Source organism: Sus scrofa, chromosome 2, assembly GCF_054392235.1.
Source record: "Sus scrofa isolate SSC_HxYL_T2T_F1_AM1 chromosome 2, Sscrofa_HxYL_maternal_Yorkshire_Landrace_v2.0, whole genome shotgun sequence".
In the NCBI taxonomy this organism is placed as follows: domain Eukaryota; kingdom Metazoa; phylum Chordata; class Mammalia; order Artiodactyla; family Suidae; genus Sus; species Sus scrofa.
The window spans coordinates 152,638,435-152,662,818 of record NC_139384.1 but is presented as its reverse complement, the minus strand read 5'-3'; the positions used below and the strand labels follow the sequence as shown (position 1 = coordinate 152,662,818).

Sequence of the window (24,384 nt, the reverse complement as noted above, 5' to 3'; positions counted from 1 at the left end):
GGAATCAAACTGCTGTTCCAACAGCAACTCAAGCCACTGCAATTACAATGTGGGATCCTTAACCCACTGCACCACAGGAGAACTCTAGAAAAAATAGTCAATCTTGACCAAATAGAATTTAAGCATATTTTAAAGACATTTGAAGACATCAAATTAATCCATATTTTACTCAGAGATTCTCAAAAAGGGCTATAGGAGTTTCTGCTGTGGTTTAGCAGGTTAGGGAGTTGGTGTTCTCCCTGCAGTGCTATGGGTTCAATCCCCAGCCCAGCACAGTGGGTTAAGAATCTAGGGGTTCCCGTCATGGCACAGCGGTTAGCGAATCCAACTAGCATCTATGAGGATGTGGTTGGATCCCTGGCCTGGCTCAGTGGGTTAAGGATTCAGCATCGCCGTGAGCTGTGGTGTAAGTTGCAGACCTGGCTCGGAACCCGCGTTGCTGTTACTGTGACCGTGGCATAGGCCGGTGGCTACAGCTCTGATTGGACCCCTAGCCTGGGAACCTCCATATGCCACGAGCACAGCCCTAAAAAAACAAAAAGACTAAAAAAAAAAAAAAGAATCCAGCATTGCCATAGCTGCCGCACAGGTCACAAGTGTGGCTTAAAGTCAATCCCTGTTCTGAGAACTTCCATATTCCTCTGGCAGAGCCAAAAAAATAATAAATAAAATCAATTAATTTAAAAGGGCTATGATTTTTCTGTAGGTTTACAAACAGTTTTCCCCAGATGTAATATTTTTATCTCTCATGTTATAATTAATTATACCAATATATTTCCCTCAAATTAACCCATCATTTTCTACATACCTGTTGCAGACTGGGAGTTGACATCTGCATCATGAAGAAGTAATAATTTCACAATATCTAAATAGCCTCCACTGGATGCTGCCATTAGGGGGGTTATATCTCCTTTATTCCCTCTGTCTTCAACATTAGCATGCATAGCAAGCAATACCTTTAAAACACACATATACAGAGAGAAATTGTCAATTCTTACAATTTTAAGAATTAATGGTACTTCTAGAGAATAAATGGAATCTAGGAAGATATTCTCTAGAGTGGAGGTAAGGAAAATTAAAAAATAATCACCTTTTGGGAAAATATGTCAGTTTTCACTGCTCAAAATACCAAGTTAGATATTATCCATTATATATTAATTTTAAGTAACATAGGTAATCACATTAGCCATCCAATTATAATAATTAATTGTTCCTGTCAAAGGATTTGTGTTACGTTTGGGATAATCTAGCAAAAGAATAGCAAAATCATACTCACAAGACAAACTAATTTGGTAAACACACGGCTATTTCCCAATATTGTTCTAACGGGAATAACAACTGAGATAATCTAGATGAAATCAATCAACATCTTTAATTATAGCTGTACATTATTTCTAAGGGCAAGTTTAAGATACTATTATTTCTATGTGTTCCGTATTCATTAGGACTACTTTTAAGTAAGTGGATTCAAAATGGACCATGCCCAGTTGCATGTACAGGCAACAAAAATTAATTATGTATCAGTCTTTATTTTACCTACTGCCAGAAAGACAGACCTTGGCTACTAATTACAATTTCTTTTATTAATGACAAAAATAAATAAAACATCAAAACTCTTTCACAATTTTGACAACTAAAGATTATTTCTGCTTACTTGTGCTAATTCATAATACCCAGCCGAACACGCCAAACACAGCAGGCTTTCTCCTTCCTCCGTGTGTTCATTTACACTTCTGCCTTCATCTAGCAATTTACGAACAGCATTCACATCCCCATCTGAACAAGCCTCTGCCAGACTGCGACTGAAAACAAAACCAACACAGACAGACTCAAGAGCCTATGATAATGAATTATATTAAATATATCGTTAGTCAGACATAGAAAAACGTTGAGGAGTTCCTTCTGTGGCACAGTAGGTTAATGATCCAACTTGTCTCTGTGGTTGCTGGTTCAAACCCTGGCCCGGTGCAGTGGGTTAAGAATCCAGTGTTGCCACAACTGTGGTGTAGGTTGCAGGTGAGGCTTGGATTTGATCCCTGACGGGGAGGGGGGAGCTTTCATATGCCATGGGTGCAGCCAAAAGAGCGGAAAAAAAGGAAAAGAAAAACGTTGATATAGTAAGAAAAAAATTATCTGAACATCTTGTTTGGAATACTGATTATTCATGTATGTGAATCAAGCCAGAAAGGCAGTAAGTGAATATGAAAATAGATGTCATTTTTATCTTTCAAGATGCCCTACATATTGTATTTAATTTTATTTTACTGTTTTTGGCATCTGCAGCATGTGGTTGCAGGGCCAGGGATCAAACCCATGCCATAGCTGCAGCCCAAGCCACTGTGACACCAAGGAAACTCCTTATCATATTAAATTTTAAATAAAGTTTATAAAGCATTAGATGCACAAGTTTTTAAACTAATGTAATAATTAGAATAAAACCCTGTCTCAAAATTTTATTTGGTAACAGTACAAGGTGAAAATCTAAGAAAAATTTTTACTACAGAATGACTAACAAAATTTCTTGTTAAAACGTAGATTTTAATTCAGTAGATCTAAGGTGGGGGTCTAAAATTCTGCATTTTGGAGTTCCCGTCGTGGCTCAGTGGTTAACGAATCCGACTAGGAACCATGAGGTTGCGGGTTCAACCCCCGGCCTTGCTCCGTGGATTAAGGATCCGGCGCTGCCGTGAGCTGTGGTGTAGGTTGCAGACGCGGCTCGGATCCCGAGTAGCTGTGGCTGTTAGCGTAGGCCGGCGGCTACAGCTCTGATTCGACCCCTAGCCTGGGAATCTCCATATGCAGAGGGAGCGGCCCAAGAAATGGCAAAAAGACCAAAAAAAAAATAAATAAAATAAATTAAAAAATAAAATAAAATAAAATAAAATTCTGCATTTTTAAGAAGTTTTCAGGTATTGCTGATGCTGCTAAGTCCATGGACCATATCCAAGTAGCAATGACCTAGATTATTTTTTTTTTTTTCTTTTTCTTTCTTTTGGATCCTTAATGTGCTGTACCACAAGAGAATTCCAGGACCTAGATTATTGCATTAGCAACCCATTTCATTTATTATTACTCAGGCAGTCAGTTTAGAGTTTACTATTATAACCTTTAGAATAAGTAACTTGCTTAGAAATGAAAACCAGGTATTGAATTAAATACCCAGCAGAAGTCATTAAACACATACGTGTCTACTTGTCCTGCATTGTGGCTGTTTTCTGCTCTCATCCGTGTCAGTGCAGCAGCAGCTTCATCCAGTGCACAACTCACTGAGGATGTCAGTCTTCGGAGTACCTCAGGATCTGCAAAGGCTTTACCATCAGCAGTTGACAATTTGCCAATTCCTTCAGTGTTCGTCAATTAGATAGTGTGGGTAAAGAGAAAGGATAAATGTGTCAATTGTAATTACATTTCTAAACACTATTATCTAGGGCAAAAATGGCAGTCTATATATGCAAGGCTAGTAATTTCAATTTTGCCACTAACGTCAAAGGGCCATCAACTAACTACTTGTTTTAGTCTTTTCATCTTTACAATGCACATAATACTAATGTGTCCTCTACCTACCTCAAAATTGTTACTTAATATCATGCTTACCGTAACAAATGAACAAGGTTTCTATCAAATTATACTGTCAAAGCATATGATCTCTAGTACAGAATCATAACTGTCTATCCTATTTTCAGTAGTACTGAAAGGGATATTCTGTAATATAACAACAAACACTCCAACAGTTTCTCCTTTGGTTGAAAAGCCATCTAGAACAATTCTGTAGGGCAACACTGCAAATTAAAATAAATTAATTCCCATATTTAGTACTTATTATGTGCTTATGATGTTCCAGACACTAGGGAGACAAAAAGGAATAAGACATAGTTCCTGTCCCTATAGAGCTCACAACCTGGTAGGTCTAAATTGCCAATAAGGAGTTCCCATCGTGGCGCAGTGGTTAACGAATCCGACTAGGAACCATGAGGTTGCGGGTTCGGTCCCTGCCATTGGTCAGTGGGTTAACGATCCGGCGTTGCCGTGAGCTGTGGCGTAGGTTGCAGACGCGGCTCAGATCCAGCGTTGCTGTGGCTCTGGCGTAGGCCAGTGGCTACAGCTCCGATTAAGCCCCTAGCCTGGGAACCTCCATATGCCATGGGAGCGGCCCAAGAAATAGCAAAAAAAAAAAAAAAAAAATTTGCCAATAAATCTTTTCCTCCAGATTCAGTAAGGAATAAGTGACTATGGTAACAAAAAATTCCATGGATAAAAGCACCACTTATTACTGCCGAAAATCAGAGAAAAACGGTCAATAAAATTTTATAAATCAACAATAAAAAAAGGAGAAAACCTGTCCAATTAGATATAAAATATATTGTGATGCTATCTAAAATTACAACAGTATGATCATATATTTGCCCAGAAAAAAAGATAATTTTTTTTTCTTTTTTTGTCTTTTGTCTTTTTTATGGCTGCACCCACAGCATATGGAGGTTCCCAGGCTAGGGGTCTAATTGGAGCTGTAGCTGCCGGCCTGCGTCAGAGCCACAGTAATGCCAGATCCGAGCCACATCTTCGACCTACACCACAGCTTATGGCAATGCCAGATCCTTAACTCACAGAGCAAGGCCAGGGATCAAACCCGCAACCTCATGGTTCCTAGTTGGATTCGTTTCTGCTGTACCACAAGGAAACTCCAGAAAAAAGATAATTCTATCAAGGATACATTAAAAAAAGGGAGTTTCCATTGTGGCGCAGCAGAAATGAATCCAACTAGGAAGAGGGTTCAATCCCTGGCATTGCTCAGGGGGTCCAGGATTTGATGATGCCTTGAGCTGTGGGTAAGCTGTAGTGTGGTTCTCAGACACAGCACGGATCCCACATTGCTGTGGCTGTGGTGTAGGCCAGCAGTTGTCGCTCCAAGTAGACCCCTAGCCTGAGAACTTCCACATGCTGCGGGTGCGGCCCTAAAAAGCAGAAAAAAAAGAAAAAAAAAAAAAATCAGATGTGGACATGGCACTCCTCTTTTAGGAATCTTATATACAATATCTAAATCACAACCAGGAGACTTGCAGGAAATCCAAAGGGAGGGGGCACCAATGCAATTACTAACGTTATCTTTAAATGTTTTTTAAAAAAATTACTAGTCTTGCTCTAAAGTAAACAGTCTTCTGCCAGATAATTAAATATTTTGTTCAATCTAATTCTACGTTTCTATCGGTTCCAAAAAGACAGGTTAGATGGACTAAAAGCCAATCTACTATAAATCGTACCTATGCTTTTCCACAAGAGGACAAAGTTAAAGGGATAGATAACAAGATGATACCAAGTAAACACATTCCTAACATACTATGTCTTTACAAAAATAATATAAAAATATTCAATTTCTTTTAGTTCTTATTTTCCTCCTAGGCATTATTTGGTAAGATGCAACACTGTTTTTAATTTTCCTTCCTTAAATATGAAATGTGCTAAGATTGCTGTAATTTTTATGAACTTTTTCTTTTCTGCTACTTCAGAAGAAGTTGATACAGCCCAGAAAATTTTGGTCCAATTCTGTGTTCAATTTTTATTTAAATGTCTTCTAATTTAGCAATCTATAATGAAGTTACATACAGATTAAAGTCATTAAGTAATCATGTGCAGAATTCCCAATCAGCTAAAAAACTTATAATTTGATGGATTCAGTTTATCTCCCACATTTAAAATTTTTTTTGGCTGCACTCACATCACATGGAAGTTCCTGGTCCAGGGATCAAACCTGCACCACAGCTACAGCTCAAGCCAATACAGTGACAACCCCAGATCCTTAACCAGCTGCACTGTATGTGAACTTCTCCCACATTTTAGTTTTACGTGTAACTGGTAAATTTTCCTTGATAACTAGCTGATTATCTAATGCCTTTAAAATGTTAGCGTTAACTGGAGTTCCCGTTGTGGCTCAGTGGTAATGAACCTGACAAGTATCCATGAGGACACGGGTTCAATCCTTGGCCTCATTCACTGGATTAAGGATCTGGCATTGCCGTTAGCTGTGGTGTAGGTCGCAGACGTGGCTGGGATCTGGCACTGCTGTGTCTGGCATAGGCCACAGCTACAGCTCTGATTCTTCCCCTAGCCTGGTAACCTTCATATGCCAAGGTGGTGGCCCTAAAAAGAAAAAAACAAATGAAAAAACCCCCAAAAAACAAAACAAAATGTTAGTGTTACCATATAGCACAGGGAACTATAATCACTATCTTGTAATAAGCCATAATGAAAAAGAATGTGTGTGTGTTTGTGTATAGAAAATATCTATGTACATAAAACACACATATACACATATATGTATATAAAAATATATATATGTATAACTGAATTACTTTGCTGTATACCAGAAACTAATATAACACTGTAAATCAACTATACTTCAATTTTAAAAAAAGTTAAAGGAGTTCTTGCTGTGATCTGGCTTGTCTCTGTGGAGTTGCCAGTTTAATCTCCAGCCCAGAGAAGTGGGTTAAGGATCAGAGGTTGTAGATTCAACCCCTGTCCTGGGAGCTTCCATATGCCATGGGTGCAGCTGATAAATGAAAAAAAAAAAAAAATTTTAAGTTGAAGTTGAACCTAAAAATCACTCACTGAGAACTTTCAACCAAGAATTTTTAAATATAAAATATGAACATTTTCTTTAGGAAATTTAAGAAAACTATGAATTCTACAAATTTCAGATTTTATATAGTACATAATTTTGGGATAATCTTGTGTAACTCTGTATAGAGATCTAGACTTTTAAAAACATAAAGAGAAAACAAAAAATAAAGTACCTGCTGCTTCTAGCAATGCTTCTAGTCGTGCCTGTGTCTCTGGATCCACGGTGCGTAAGTCTGCTCCTTCTGAAGTACTTGATAAGAATATCTCGGATGTTGTTTTAAGCACTGGGTTATCTAGATCTTCTTGGTCCAAAATAAATGATTCAACCTATGCAAATTAAAGATGCAATACCCATTAAGCTCACATTAACACTGTTAGAATAACTGCAAAATTACAATCACATGACTTCTGATTTGGAACTTAAAGACAACCAAAAAAATTACTGTAGAAACAAGATGTTATGGGAAGGGACTTTCAGGGCGCCACCTGACTATCTCCTTATCTTCGGACACAACTACAGACATAACCCAGACACACGAGATTCAAGTTTCCTAGAGAGCAATGAATCTTCTGTGTGTACCACAGAGCCTGAAAAGCAGCATTTTTTAAAATGAAACAAGTACATCAACATAGCCGCTAGGAAGATGTATACAGGACTAGATAGTAAAAAGACTAGATAGCATACACAGGTCATTAAGGTATAGTTTTTCCTCTGTCCCAACCAATTTATTCAATTCTGACTCTTAAACCCAAGAAAAGATTTAACCCACTGCCAAATATCTTAAGTGGTATAGACAGGAAAACTCTATAAGGTTAGAAATCATAGCCATTTAGGGAGTTCCCGTTGTGACGCAGCAGAAACAAATCTGACCAGGAACCACGAGGTTTCGGGTTCAATCCCTGGCCTCGATCAGTGGGTTGAGGATCCGGCGATGCTGTAAGCTGTGGTGTAGGTCACAGACATGGCTCGGATCTGGGGTCACTGTGACTGTGGCATAGGCCAGCAGCTACAGCTTCAATTAGACCCCTAACCTGGGATCCTCCATATGTCACAGGTGCGGCTTTTGTCTAAAAAGACAAAAGACAAAAAGAAAAAAAGAAATCATAGCCATTTATTCATTGCTCTATCCTCTGGGCCAAAGAATACTTCACACATAGTAGTTATTCAATAGACATTAGTTGAAATGAATTAAAAGTATAAGCAAAAACAAGAAAATAAACATGCAACCCTCCAATTTCAAATCAAGTTAATTCTAAATGAATTTTCTTACCAAATAAAATATGCTCCTTTCTGGGAAGCAATTTGGAAATGTGTATCAAAATGCCCAGAGTTACTGCTGTGGCACAGTGGATTAAGAATCTAACTGCAGCAACCTAAGTTGCCTAGGTTTCACCCCTACCCTGCACAGTGGGTTAAAAGATTCAGCAATGCTGCAGGTGCACAGGTCTCAGATGCAGCTCGAATTCAGTCCCTGGCCTGGGAACTTCCATAAACCATGGGTGTGGCCATTGCAAAAGAATGTAATTACAGACAAAGATGTTCTTCTAGCTCAATGCCAAGAGGTAAATGTAGACTACCAGTTTTCAAAAGATGTGAAAGGTAACTGTTTGTGCAACAAAGAGCTTGTTGCAAAGCCAAGAAATTATGAGGTATTTGCAATACATATACCTACCAGTTGTAAGGACCGGTAAACCACCATTCCAAATTCTGGAATTTTTTAAAGATGGCATGTATTTTTATTTATTTATTTTTAAGGCAGCACCTGCAGCATATGAAAATTCCTGGCCTAGGTGCTGAATCAGAGCTCCACCTGAGGCCTGCCTACACCACAGTCACAGCAACACCAAATCCAAGCCGTACTGGTGACCTATGCAACAGCTTGCGGCAATGCTGGATCCCCAACCCACTGAGTGAGGCCAGGGATTGAACTTGCATCCTCAAAAGATTATGGCAGGTACTAACACAATGAGCCATAACGGGAACTCCTAAAGATGGCATTTAGATGTTAACATGTCTATTTTATAAAAAGCATTGGTCTGATGTAGTAGTACACATATTACGAAGACAAACACAGATTTTAGGTATCATGTAATGCTTTAAAAATTAAGGTTTTCCAATTCATTCTCCAATATTTACTGAAGTCCTATTTTATACAAAGTACCATGAGAGTACAAAAATGTGCTAGAAGAAATGTCAAAGACACAAATGTGCTAGAAGAAATGTCACAAAAAGCCTCCAAGAGAAGTAAATGGTAAAATACATGCACTGAAGAAAGAGATATCACTTCTTGCCTCAGTAATCTAAGAAGACTGCACAAGAAGGAGCATTTGAAGAGCTCCCCTTGTGGCTCAGCAGGTTAAGAACCCAAAACAGTGTTCGTGAGGATCGGTTCAATCCCTGGCCTTGCTCATGGATTAAGGATCTGGCATTGCTATAAGCTGTGCCACAGTCCTCAGGTGCAGCTCAGATTTGACCCTTAGGCAGATGCCCCCATTAAAAAAAAAAAAAAAAAAAAAAGAATACATTGTGAAATGGTTACCACATTAAGTTTAGTTAACGTCTATCACCTCACATAGTTACAATTTTCTTTTTCCTTGTGAAGATCATTTGAATTTTCAAGTGTAGTTTTAGGCATTTTATTTTATTTTATTGTTTGGCCACACCTGTGGCATGTAGAAGTTCCCAGCCAGGGATCGAACCCGTGCCAAATTGTGACCTGTACCACAAGGGAACTTCCCAGGCATTTTATATTTAAGTTTGGACTCACAAGCTCAAATTTTTTTTTTTTTTTTTGGTCTTTTTAGGGCTGAATCCGTGGTATGTGGAGGTTCCCAGGCTAGAGGTGGAATCAAAGCTGTAGCTGCCAGTCTACCCCACAGCCACAGCAACACCAGATCCGAGCCGCGTCTGCAACCTACACCACAGCTCACAGTAATGCCGGATCCTTAGCCCACCTAGAGAGGCCAGGGATCAAACCTGTGTCCTCATGGATATCAGTTGGATTCTTTTCCGCTGAGCCACAGCAGGAACTCTGCACAAGATCAAATTTTTAAAAATTTCTAACACTTGTGGAAAAAATCTTTAGTTCCCAGAATGAGTTATAGTTACACATAGCCATACACATAAATGATATAAATTACATTTGTATCAATTAGATGTGCCAAAAGGAACTCAATTCTAGCAGTTTCTTGTCATACACTCTAAATTTTAAAAGTCTGTCTCAATGTAGAATCAATAAAAGGACAATATACCCAGGTTGGCTTATTACTTTGGGCCCATTTGGAGAATTGCTTTTGGCAGTTCATAAATTTCTTACCTGCTAAACCTGCTAAACCTGCATTACCTCTGTTGTATCTGGCTAGCCAAGATGGAAACCATTTATAACTACATGGAAATATTAAGACCAACATCATACATTTAATATAGGCTCAGTGATAGAACACACTCAAAAAAGTCCTTAACAGATAAGTCCAAAACAATGATATATCTATTGAAATCAGTATTCATCATGCAAATGAACATAAACCTCACAGCTTCTAACAGACAGCTAAAGCCCCACGGAAATTTCTTTATTGACTAATGGTAGTTACATAGCTCATTTCTATCTAGCAGCTACACTTCACAGCAAACATAAAACACCCACCTACAGTGGTACTGTTTTTACCAATGGCAAAGAAAAGTTTATTTCAAGTCTTAAACATGGCAGTTTTTTTTTTTTCCTACTTCAGATTCAGTACAAAAATAAAAGGTAGAGGAAAAAGGATCAGAGGAAATCTGGCCCACAAAGAGTTACCTACTTTTCCCTTATAGGTTATCTCTTCTAAAATGCTACAGGTGGGGCTCCTGTTGTGGCTCAGTGGTAACAAACCCGAGTAGTGTCCATGAGGATTCAGGTTCAATCCCTAGCCTCGTTCAGTGGGTCATTGAACGAGCAGTGGGTCGTTGCCATGAGCTGTGGTATAGGTTGTAGACATGGCTCAGATCAGGCATTGCTGTGGCTGTGGTGTAGGCCAGCAGCTGCAGCCCAGATTCAATCCTGAGCCTAAGACCCTCCATATACCACTTTTTAGGTGTGGACCTAAAAAGCAAAGGCAAACTCGTGATGTCGAACTCCTCAAAAGTCTTTTTTCACGGAGTTCCCGACATGGCTCAGTGGTTAACAAATCCGACTGGGAACCATGAGGTTGCGGGTTCGATCCCTGCCCTTGCTCAGTGGATTAAAAGACCCAGTGTTTCCATGAGCTGTGGTGTAGGTCACAGACGTGGCTCGGATCCTGCGTTGCTGTGGCTCTGGCATAGGCCAGTGGCTACAGCTCCGATTCGACCCCTAGCCTGGGAACCTCCATATGCCACAAGAGCAGCCCAAGAAAAAGACCAAAAAAAAAAGTCTTTTTTCACCCTTTCTTCTTTCTAAAAAAATATGAGTGTGGGAGAGTTCTCTTGTGGCACAGCAGGTTAAGGATCCAGCAATGTCACTTCAGTGGCTAAGGTTGCTGCTATGGCTTGGGTTCAATCCCTGGCCCAGGAACTTCCACATGCCATAGGAGCAGCCCCCCCCCCAAAAAAGTATGGTTTTTAGCTTCCACCAGAATTTAAATAAAGGTGGGAGGGAGGAAAAGGGGAACAAGTATTTTCTCCCATTTTTTAATCCCATATGACATTTCAAAAACGAACCACTGGATGGCAATAGTTACTAGGGAGAATAATCACAGACTAGGCTATTATCACCTTTAAATAAACTCAGCCACTGTGGCCAAAAGCTAGTTAGAAAAAAATCTTTCATTAACCTAGCTGTGATTTGGCAAAAACTTGCTTCCACCAAAACCCCCCTACGATTTCATTCAAGTGAAGTAAAGAGTGCTATAATTAATACTTTCAATAATATTAATGTTTTAAATCTTATAATAGCAAAATAATAAAATCTCACCTATACATCTGTCAATATCCAATTGTCACCTTCTCTAAGGTTATATTTCTGGAAATAGTGACTAGTAGTTAGCAGAGAAAACACGTTATTAAAAAACATTCTAGGAGTTCCTGTTGTGGCTCAGCAGTTAACGAATCTGACTAGGAACCATGAGGTTGTGGGTTAGATCCCTGGCCTTGCTCAGTGGGTTAAGGATCTGGCGTTGCCAATGAGCTGTGGTATATAGGGTGCAGACACGGCTCGGATCCCGAGTTGCTGTGGCTGTGGTGTCCCCTAGCCTGGGAACATCCATATGCCTCGGGTGCAGCCCTAGAAAAGGCAAAAAGACCAAAAAAAAAAAAAAAAAAAAAAAAAAATTCTAGGAGTTACTATCGTGCTCAGTGAAAATGAATCTGACTAGCATCCATGAGGACGCAGGTTTGATCCTTGGCCTCACTCAGTGGGTTAAGGATCTGGTGTTGCTGTGAGGTGAGGTGTAGGTCGCAGACACAGCTCAGATCTGGCACTGCTGTGGCTGGGGCTGTGGCTGCCAGCTACAGCTCGGATTCAACCCTGGGAACCTCCATATGCCATGTGTGTGGCCCTAAAAAGACAACAACAACAACAGAAATTCTAGGAGTTCCCATCGTGACACAGCGGAAATGAACACAACCACGAGGACTTGGGTTTATATGCTTCCATATGCCACAAGTGCGGCCCTAAAAAGCGAAAAAAAAATTCCAAGAAATAACTACTGAAGGAAATACTAATTCCTTTTCTCAAAACATTCTCATCACCACAAACATGCTCCAAGGATCTACTCCAAGAAAAAATAATATAGTTGCAATTCAAGACCAAATAATGATAAACTTGGGAATGTGTTTTCCTGATACTGTAAGGCCCAATATAATCAGCAACAATATCTGGAAATAACGGAATGAAAAGGCTGTACGCCTTATCATAAAACTTTCCAAGTTTCTTTCTACAAGGAAACTATATTGCTAATTTCAGTTCACAGTCCTCCTCTCAAAAAACATAAATGGCGTCTGATCCCTGGCCTGGGAATTTCCACATGCCACATTTGCAGCACCGCCCCCCCCCAAAGACAGATAATCAATGCAATAATAAATGCAATACAGTAACTTTTCTTTTCTGGCCGTGCTCATGGCACGTAAAGTTGGAACCCACGCCACAGGAGCGACCCTAGCCACAGCAGTAACAATGCCAGTTCCTTAACCCACTGAGACACGATGGAACTCCCAGATGATATCTAACAAAGAGTTATACACAGACAGCATGGGAACAAGAGGATGGGAAAAATGGTCAATTCCAGGTGGGACAGTAATGAAGGAAATCAGTTGGAGGTGATGACTCTGAAACAAGAAGGTATTCGACAAGATGGGAAAGGGGGCCATCAGTGACAGCTGCAGCGTAGGGTATAGTTAGCATAGATTTTACATTCCAAGAAACCTGATTCAAATCCTGGCTCCATCATTACTAAATGTACAACTTTGTGCATGTTATATATAATGTCTCTAAGCTTCCGTTTCCTCATCTGCAAATTGGGAATAATATTACTTTCTTCATATGGTGGTTATAAAGTTTATTTGAGAATATATAGAAAAACATTCACGCCAGTGGATGAAAAAACACTCAGCATATAGAAGGTATTATCGTGATTCTAGAAGCCAAAGCAGTGAAAGCTATTACTTGGTATAATAGCTTAATACGTTTCAGAGAACTATAGCAATTTGGTATGGCTGGAATATATATATAAAAGCAAATAAAGTAGGATAAAGCAAAGACAGAACTAGACAGAAGCCAAATCCTAAATAACTCTGCATGCCATAGCAAGGAATTTGATTTATCCTTTATCTAAGGAATGGGAAGGCTTTTTGCCAAAGGCGTGACATGATTGAACTGGCATTAAAGAATTTACTGTGAGAGTAGAGGAAGAATCAAGCAGTATAACGGTAGAGGTAGACAGAGCCAGGGAGTACTAGAATAAGGGCAGGCGAAAGACAATGGTTTAATTCACAGTGGAAGCAGTAAGGATACAGAGAAAGAGGCAAACAAGATGTTAATAAAGAACCTACAGGACTTACTGCCTGCTTAGATGTGTGTGGCAAGAAGAACGAGCGGTTGTGAGCTCTGAGGTGTCTGACTACATTGACTAGTTTTAGGGCAATGTAATTTACAAAGGTGGAGGCAAAAAAGGATAGGTGATGAGTTCAATTTTAGAACCATGACTCTGAGATGTTTACCGAACGTACCTATAGTAGGTAGTTGGAGGGGCTCTTAGCAGACTGCTAAAAGAAGTGAGAGAAGTCACATGGATAGCTAAAAGAAGAATGCTCCCAGGACAGGGAACAATGCCAAAGGCTCTGGAGCAGGACATACTTGGAGAGTTTATATAGAGAACATAAAGAAACAGTGGTGGTTTTGCTCAAATATCTTATGCTGATGAACTTGGTACCCTTTCATTTAAAATCACTGCTCCGTTAAACCTGCTACTTAAAGCCCATCAAACTCCTGAAGTAAGACACCCAAACAACTACCCATACAGTGATCATCCAACTAAAATAGGGCAATGATCCACACACAGAGTTGAGGATCTTGGACTGTCACAAGACCAGGAAATTATTAAATCAGGTGATGCAATTTAGGTATCCATGCCTAGAACAAACATTCGAATATAATGTATCATTATGTAAAAGTAGCTTAGAAGGGCAAATATAATTTGAATAAATAATTTACCTTGTTTTCACATTCCCTGAAATGTTCATGTTCCTGAAAATATCTTTAATTTTAGGGACCGTATTTTTCATCTTTGTAATTCCAAAGCACAGCACAAAGCTTAACAAATAATAAACTATAAGTAAATTATTATAGAATCAATCTACTAATCAGAATAAATTACCAACCAGAACTCTTATTTTTTCTTTTTTGGCTGCACCTAGGCCAAGGATCAAACCTGCACCACAGCAGTAACCAGAGCCACAGTACTGACAACGTCGGATACTTAATCTGCTACGCCACAAAGGAACTTCCCCCAATTAGAATTCTTAAACAGTGTGCCAAGGACTCTAACCTCTGAAAAATAAATACAAGATGTGAGTCCATGAAAAAGAGGCCCTACCCCAAACCAAATGCTGATTTTCTTCTGTAGAGAATGGGAACATGCTTTTAACAGACTAACAAGGAGATGATACACAATAGTAAGTACCTTTGATACTCTATTACCGTATTATTTTAACTTTTGTTTAGGGGAGGGGGTAATTGGTCAAATCCATTTAAGTACAGACTTAAATAATGGTCTCTTCAAACCAAAAAAATTAACTTGTCAGTCAAGTTCCAAGCAAAAACAAGTACTAAAATACAGTACAGTCTCGCTATTTGGAGTCAACATAACTAGTAAATTAACATAATTGGGACCCTCTGAACAGTAGCATCAAAGATTTGTTTTCACAATTTAATCACACAGGTTGGCTTGAGTATCAGGCAAATTACGTGTTATTCAGATATTGAATCCACACCTCTTAAGTAACTGTTAGAAGATACCAGATGCAAAAGCACTAATCGCTATGTTTTATATTTTATTCCACTTTTCCATTTGTTTACTTTTTTTATTTAAAAAAAATTTTTTTTTAAATGGCCGCATCCACGACATACCAAAATTCCCGGACCAGGGACTGAATCTGACCTACAGCTTCAACCTATGCTACCACTGTAGCAAAGCTTTAACCCACTGTGCTGGGCTGGGGATCAAACCCGTCCCTTCACAGTGACCCAAGCCACTGCAAAGAGATTCTTAACCCACTGTGCCAGAGCAGACTCACATCCACTTATTCATTTGTTTATTTTCCTGGAAAAAGAAATTCTGCCCATATTTTCCTTGTAAACTATATATAGTTCACATCAGATGCACTCAGGTTGCAACTACCCAAACCAACCACATCCTTCCTCTTCAGTTTTGTCTCTCAGAAATATACCCAGGCTTCGGGAGGTGATGCACAAACAAACACTACTACAAGAAGGTGCTCTTCTGGAAGCCTGGCAAACACAGATTTAAAGCACAAGAGTTCCCAACCATCCACCTTCAGCATATACAAGAGGGGCAGAAATTTCAAGAGATGGGATATTATTAATGGGAGCAGGGTAAGTTTTTGTGTGTGACCACAAATTCTCTAGCCTGTAAAATATCCCCTATTAAACTTCTTCTGAAGACTAGATCAAGAGAATAAGAACATAACCAGTAATTCAGAATAGCCAAAAGAATCCTGAAAAAGAACAAAGCTGGAAAACATACACTTCCCAATTTAAAAACTTACTACAAAACAAAAACAAAACCAAAAACTACAATAATCAAGATAGTTTAGAACTGGCATAAGGGGTCACATAGAACAACAAAATAAAATAAAAATAAACACTCCAGAAATAAACCCTCATATTTACAGTCAACTGACTTTTGACAAGGTGCCAAGGCAATTTAATGAAGAAAGAAAGTTTCAACAAATGGTGTTGAGACAATTGGATATCCGCATTCCAAAGAATGATGTTGGACCTTTACCTCACATTTTATATAAAAGTTAGCTCAAAATGGATCAAAGACCCAAATACTAGAGCTAAAAATACAAAACTCTTAGAAAAATAAGAAAACAGGTGTAAATTTTCATAATCTTGGAGTCGGCAAGGGTCGCTCAGACATGACACCAAAGGCAGAAGCAACAACAACAAAAAATAGATAAATATAAAAGTTGGCCCAACTGAAAAGTGAAAAGATAACCCACAGAATGGAAGGAAATATTTCCAAATCATGTATCTGACAAGGGACTAGTATTCAGAATACATATTTTTTCTGAAAACAAACTTGATTCAACAATAAAAAGATAGGAGTTCCCGTTGTGGCTCAGAGGTTAACGAATCTGACTGGCATCCATGAGGACACAGGTTCCATCCCTGGCCTTGCTCAGTGGGTTAAGGATCCAGCTTTGCTGTGAGCTGTGGCGTAGGCTGCTGACACAACTCAGATCCCGCGTGGCTGTGGCTATGGGGTAGGCTGGCAATTACAGCTCAGATTCGACCCCTAGCTGGGGAGCTTCCATATGCCATGGGTATAGCCTTAAAAAGCCAAAAAACCCAAAAAACAAAAAACAAAAACAAAAAACCATTAAAAAGACAACCCAACCATGAATTGGGAAAAAGATGTGAGTAGGCATTTCTCCAAAAACATATAAATGGACAATAAGCACATAAAAAGATGCGTAACTTCATTAGTCACTGGGGAGATGCAGATCAAAATCACACTGAGATGACACTTCATTTCACTAGGATGGCTATTAAAAAAATGTTAGCAAGGATGTAGAAAAATTGAATCGTTCATATACTGATGGTGGAAATGAAAAATCACACGGCTGCTACACAACACAGTCTGGTAGAACCTTAGAAAGTAAAACAGAATTATCATATGATCTAGCCATTCCACTCCTAGGTACACACTCAAGGAAACAAAAGATATCATCATACAAAACTTGTACTCAAATGTTCACAGAATCATTTTTTATAATACCCAAAAGGTGGAAACAATCCAAATGTCCTCAACCAGAGAACAAAATGCGGTTACCACAAAACACTTTACTCCAATGAAGTACCGATACATGATACAACATGCAGAAATCTTGAAAACAATATGCTAAGTGAAAGAAGCGAGGCACCAAAAAACACATATTGTAGATTCCATCTATGTGAAATGCCCAGAGTAGGCAAATACAGAGAGACAGAAAACAGATTAGTGTTTACCAGAGGGTGCAAGGACAGTGAAATGGGAAACAACTGCTAATGGGTACAGGGTTTTGTTTGGAGGTGATGGAAAAAAAAACTTTTTTAGTCACACCCACGGCATATGGAGGGTCCCTGGCTAGGGGTGGAATTGGAGCCTCGGCTGCTGACCTACACCACAGCCACAGCAACACAGATCCAAGCTGCATCTACAACGTACCCTGCAGCTCATGGCAACACCGTATTCTTAACCCACTGAGCGAGGCCAGGGATTGAACCGGCATCCTCATGGATACTAGTCAGGTTCTTAACCCACTGAGCCACAACAAGAACTCCGAAAATATTTTAAAATGTTTTAAAGTTGCACAACTTTATGAATGTATTTTTTAAAAATCACTGAATTGGAGTGTGGCAAAATGGGATCAGTGGAGTCTTGGGAGTGCAGGGACGCTGGTTTGATTCAGGCCCCACATAGTGCGTTCAGGATCCAGTGTTGCCACAGCTTTGGCTAAGGTCAAGACTGAGGCTAGGATCTGATCCCTGGCCCAGGGATGCCATATGCCTCCAGGCAGCCAAAAAAAGAAAGGAAAAAAAAATCACTGAATTGTACAATTTAAAGAGTGAATTCTGGAAACTCCTTAGTGGCGTACCAGGTTAAGGATCCGACATTGTCACAACTGTGGTACAGGTTCGATCCCTGGCCTAGGAAATTCAACATGCTATGGGTGCAGCCAAAAAAAAGAAAAGAGGCATGATGTATAGAACCTACTTTTAAATGATTCAGAAAATAAATTACTTATTTGTCTGCTGAGGGGGCACAGACAGAACAAACACAATTGGTGAGTGTGGATAAAGGATAAATGGGAGGAATTTCTGTACTATTCCTGCAACTTTCCAGTAAGTTTGAAATTATATCAAAATAAAAAGTAATCAAAAAGAAGACAGAATGTATCCAATATAATTGGAGTACTGCCCCTTTGGGGCTTTGCTCTTTGATAATGACAGTTTGTTTCACATATGTTACTGAATTTAGCAATTGCACAATTTTTATTTTTATGTATTTATTTTTCTTTACCTTTTTTTTTTTTTTTTTTTTTTTTTTGGTCTATTGTCTTTTTAGGGCCACACTTGCAGCAAATGGAGGTTCCCGGGCTAGCGGTCCAATCAGAGCTATAGCTGCTAGCCTACACCACAGCCACGCCAGATCCGAGCCAAGTCTGCGACCTACACCACAGCTCACCACGGCAAAGCCAGATCTTTAACCCACTGAGTGAGGCCACGGATCGAACCCACATCCTCATGGATACTAGTCGGATTCATTTCCGCTGCGTCACAATGGGGACTCCTGTACAATTTTTAAAAGGCAAAAACATAGAGAAGAAAAATACAAAAAGAAAAAAAGGAAAAGAAAAGGCAAAACCAGAAATGTATAGATTAGCAGAACAGGTAAACAAGGAAAAAAATCAATTTGCAGCAGAATAGGTAAACAAGAAAAAAATCAATACGAAGCTAAGAGCTGAAAGTTTTTTCTTTTTGTCTTTTTTTTTTTTTTTTTTTTTTTTTGGTCTTTTTATGGCCACACTCACAGCATATTGAAGTTCCCAGGCTAGGGGTCGGTCGAATGGGAGCTGTAGCTGCTGGCCTACACCTCAGCCATAGCAACACAGGATCCGAGGCGAGTCTGTGACTATACCACAGCTCACAGCAACGACAGATCCCCGACTGAGTGAGCGAGGCCAGTGACCAAACGGAGTCCTCTGGGGACCTAGTTGGGTTTGTTACTGCTGAGCCATGGCGGGAACTCCAAGCTGAAAGTACTTCCATGACAGTTTTGTTTCGTTTTGTTTTGTTTTTTGCCATTTCTAGGGCCGCTCCGGCATATGGAGATTCGCAGGCTACGGATCTAATCCGAGCTTTAGCCACCGGCCTCCGCCAGAGCCAGAGCAACGCGGGATCCAAGTCACATCTGTGACCTACACCACAGCTTACAGCAACGCCAGATCCTTAACCCACTGAGCAAGGCCAGGGATCGAAACCGCAACCTCATGATTCCTAGTCGGATTCTTGTTAACCACTGAGCCACAACGGGAACGCCCTGAAAGTACTTCCAAAGTGTACCACTCAAGGTCTGAACTGATATGACCAAACTTTTACTTTCTCAGATTTCATAAAATGCCTATGTGAAAAATTTTAAATTCTACGTCAATAAAGAACATACTGTATGTTTTATTTAGACTTAATGCCAGATTGAGATAATTTTTCCAAAACTGAACTCATCTCTAAAGATAAAATGGATAAAAAAGTATTATTCCTAGCATTTAATCAAAATATGAAGCATGGGAGTTCCCGTCGTGGCTCAGTGGTTAACGAATCCGACTAGGAACCATGAGGTTGCGGGTTCGGTCCCTGCCCTTGCTCAGTAGATTAACGATCCAGCGTTGCCGCGAGCTGTGGTGTAGGTTGCAGACACGGCTTGGATCCCGAGTTGCTGTGGCTCTGATGCAGGCCAGCAGCTACAGCTCTGATTAGACCCCTAGCCTGGGAACCTCCATATGCCGCAGGAGCGGCCCAAGAAATAGCAAAAAGACAAAAAAAAAAAAAAAGCATGATAATCACAAATTAGTCAATATGAGAACTGGGGGGGGAGCAAATAAGAATTTTATTACAGAAACATCTATTCAGAGTACAGTAGTCCACGTAAACTGAGTTCAATGGCTTCAGGGTGGACATCAGTGAGTGCTCAGTTTCTCCTCACCATAGACAGAAGCTTTTTACTGTTTCATTAATCTCAAGCTTTTTGATTTGTTAATGTCTGTTGTGATGAAACAATTACATAAGATTTGTATTCAAACTTTTCATAAAGCAACCTATAGATTCAATGCAATCCCCATCAAAATTCAACAGCATTGTTTATAGAAATACAAAGACCGACTCACGTAGAATCTTAAGGAACCCTGAATCATCAAAACAACCTTGGAAAAGAACAATGTTAACTAATGCTGCCTAATTTCAAAACTTACTACAAAAGCTAGAGTAATCAAAACAGTGCAATACTGGCATAAAGTCAGACATAAAGACAGAGAGCCCTGACGTAAACCCTCCCATACATGATCTATTAATTTCAACAAGGATGCCAAGACCATTTAATGGGGAAATTACAGTCTTTTCAACAAATGGTGCTGGAAAAACTGGATAGCCACATGCTCAAGAATGAAGCTAGACTCAGACCTTAAACCACATTCAAAATGACCTCAAAATGGCTCAAAGACCTAAATATAAGAGCTTAAACTATGAAATTATTTTCTCTTTTTCTGTCTTTTTTTCTTTTTAGGGCTGTACCTGCAGCATATGGAGGTTTTCAGGCTAGGGGTTGAATCGGAGCTACAGCTGCCAGCCTACGCCAGAGCCACAATGACAGATCTGAGCCCCGTCTGCGACCTACACCAGAGCTCACAGCAACGCTGGATCCTTAACCCACTGAGTGACGTCAGGGATCGAACCCAAAACCTCATGGTTCTTCTTAGTCAGATTCGTTTCCACTGTGCCACAATGGGAATAAACTATGAAATTCTTAAACAGAAAACACTGGAAGAAAATCTCCATGACGTTGAATTTGGCAACAACTTTATGGCTATGTAACCAAAAGCCCAGACAATAAAAGAAAAAAAATAGATAAACTGAATTTCATCTAAATTAAACCTTTTAAGCACAAAAGGACACTATCAACAGAGTGAAAAAGCAACCAATGGATTGTGAGAAAAGATGCTCAAATTATACATCTGAGAAAACAACCCAGTTAAAAATGGGCAAAGGATTTGAATAGACAGCTCTCTAAAGAAAAAACATGAATGACCCATAAAATAAGCACATGAAAAGATGTTCATCATTAAGCATTAGGAAATGCAAATCAAAAACCACACCCATTAGTATGGCTATTACCTAAAACAAAACAGAAAATAACAAGTATGGGTTAGAATGTGGAGAAATCTGAACCCTTGTGCTTTGCCAGCAAGAATATAAAATGGTACAGCTGCTATGGACAATAGTGTGGTGGTTCCTCAAAAAATTAAAAATAGAATTAACCTATGATCCAGCAATTCCACTTCTGAGTCTATACCAAAAAGAACTAGACTGGAACAACTATTTGTATATGCATGTCCACAGCATATTCACAACAGCCAAAAGGTAGAAGCATCCAAGTGTCATCAACAGATGAATGAACAAACAAAATGTGGTATATACATACAAGAGAGTACTATTCAGCTGTTTGTCACATTTGCTGCAACATGGATGCACTTTGAGACATTCTGCTAAGTAAAATAAGCCAGTTACCAAAGTAGAAAAACTGTATGATTCCATTCATTTGAGCTGCCCAGAGTAGTCGAAATCACAGGTGGTTGCTAAGGGCTGGAGAAGAGAGAACTGGGCACACCTGTTTAAGGATACAGAGTTTCAGTTTAGGAAGATGAAAGAGTACTGGAGCTGACTGGTGGTGAAGGCTGCACAGCAATGTGAATGTACTTAAAACCACTTGAAAATGGTTAAAATGGTAAATTTGTTACGTATGTATTACCACAATTTAAAAAAACAAACAAACACCTGGAGTTCCCGTCCTGGCTCAGTGGTAACAAATACGACTAGTATCCACGAGGATGCAGGTTTGATCCCTGGCCTTGTTCAGTGGGTTAAGGATCCAGAGTTGCCATGAGCTGTGCTACAGTTCGAGGCTTGGATCCTGTGTGGCTGTGGCTGTGGCTGTGGCATAGGCTGGCAGCTACAGCTCTGGTTCGACCCCTAGCCTGGGAACATCCACAGTCCACAGGTTCGGCCCTAAAAAGCAAAAAACAAAAATAAAAATAAAAACAAAACAAACAAAAAAACTGTTCTCAACCTAACTGTCCTCATAAGGCATCAAACTTACTGTGCAACTGAATAAACTGTTCTGTTCAACTCTGGTTCTTGGAGCTAATCCCTGGGAGGTATACTTTTCTTTTCAAAACTGCAAATGCAGGTGAATCAAACCACTAGGATACAGCGGGATATTTACTTTAAAAAACAAAACCAAACCAATGAAAACAGCATCCATTAAGGGAAAAACGTTTTGAGAATAAAAGAATGCATAGTGGAGGAAGAACAGAATGTCGTCTTCAATAAATTGTTGCTAAGTTTCAGCCTATTAAATAATAAAAATAAAAAGCTTTATATACAACTTTACTTTCCTCCTGGTTTCAATAAAGTGGGCCAGAAAAGTAAACCTGTTCCTATGAATGAAGGCCAGTGATCTTCATTCACAGGAACCATACTGTAAGTTACTACCAATAGAATGGAACACGGTGTTTGCTTTAAATTTTTTTTTTTTTTGGTTTGATGAATTTTATTACTAAAACAAGTCAATTTTCTTGTTATTTGACCCATTTGCAGCCTAATTAAAAATGTGATTACCAAACAGAAAAAGAAATGCTGAAACCAAAAATAAATTTTTTTAAATCTTGTAACTGAAATTTCTCAGATCAAACTGAGAAAATACAAAAGCAATTTCCACATCGCCAACCAGTGACTCCACCCTGGAACTTTAAGGCCAGAAGGTCTAACATTCATTAAATATTAGTCTATTGATCTATCATTGTATAGTTGTTTTTTTTTTTTTTTTTTGTCTTTTGTCTTTTTTTTGTTGTTGTTGTTATTGTTGCTATTTCTTGGGCCGCTCCCGCGGCATATGGAGGTTCCCAGGCTAGGGGTCTAATCAGAGCTGTAGCCACTGGCCTACGCCAGAGCCACAGCAACGCTGGATCTGAGCCGCGTCTGCAACCTACACCACAGCTCATGGCAACGCCGGATCCTTAACCCACTGAGCAAGGGCAGGGATCAAACCCGCAACCTCATGGTTCCTAGTCGGATTTGTTAACCACTGCGCCACGACGGGAACTCCTATAGTTGGTTTTTTTGGGGTTTTTTGGGTTTTGTTTTTTTTTTTTTGTCCTTTTGCCATTTCTTGGGCCGCTCCTGCAGCATATGGAGGTTCCCAGGCTAGGGGTCGAATCGGAGCCACTGCCACCGGCCTACACCAGAGCCACAGCAACGGAGGATTCTTAATCCACTGAGCAAGGTCAGGGATCAAACCTGCAACCTCATGGTTCCTAGTCGGACTCGTTAACCACTGAGCCACAATGGGAACTCCATTGTATAGTTCTGATAACTTGCTTGGTTTTGCACCAAGCCCTGAGGTTTAGCACTGATTTTTTTTTTTTTTTTTTTTTGGTCTATTTAGGGCTGCACCCGAAGCATATGGAGGTTCCCAGGCTAGGGGTTGAATCAGAGCTGTAGCCGCAGGCCTACACCACAGCCATAGCAATACCAGATCCGAGACTCATCTGCGACCTACACCACAGCTCAGGGCAACGCCAGATCCTTAAACCACTGAGCAAGGCCAGGGATCGAACCCACAGCCTCATGGTTCCTCGTCAGATTCATTAACTACTGCACCAAGATGGGAACTCACCTGATTTTTTTGTTTGTTTTAATTGAAGTATAGTTGATTTACCATGTTGTGTTAGTTTCTAGTGTACAGCAAAGTGATTCAGCAAAGTAATTTATGCATATACATATATCCATCCTTTTTCAGATTCCTTTCCCATATAGATTATTACAGAATACTGAGTAGAGTTCTTTGCTATACAGTAGGTCCTTGTTGACAGATTTTAATTTTTACAAATTAAAACCAATGTTTCCCCATACTGGCAAAGGTGCAAAGCTGGGCACATGCCTTTCTATATTGGTACTTTTTTTTTTTTCTTTTTTAGGGCCACACCCATGGCATATGGAGGTTCCCAGGCTAGGGGTCTAATAGGAGCTACAGCTGCCAGCCTACACCACAGTCACAGCAACTCGGATCCAAGCCAAGTCTGTGACCTACATCACAGCTCACGGCAATGCCAGATCCTCAACCCACTGAGTGAGGCCAGGGATCGAACCAGCATCCTCATGGATCCTAGTCGGATTCATTAACCGCTGGGCCACAAAGGGAACTCCTATATTGGTACTTTTAATATTTCTTAATTATTTTAAAAGTTAATAATGATAA

At 39.7% G+C, this 24,384-nt stretch overlaps 1 protein-coding gene across 2 annotated transcripts in view; it reads right to left on the bottom strand.

The window, feature by feature from the left end:
- The window catches only part of ANKHD1 (ankyrin repeat and KH domain containing 1), a 131,180-nt gene that overhangs the window by 100,226 nt on the left and 6,570 nt on the right, over positions 1–24,384 (bottom strand). For both annotated transcript variants that reach the window (NM_001444645.1, NM_001203267.2), the window contains 4 exon segments: positions 809–956; positions 1,655–1,802; positions 3,185–3,341; positions 6,792–6,945. In NM_001444645.1, the coding sequence (NP_001431574.1) occupies positions 809–956; positions 1,655–1,802; positions 3,185–3,341; positions 6,792–6,945 (607 nt within the window).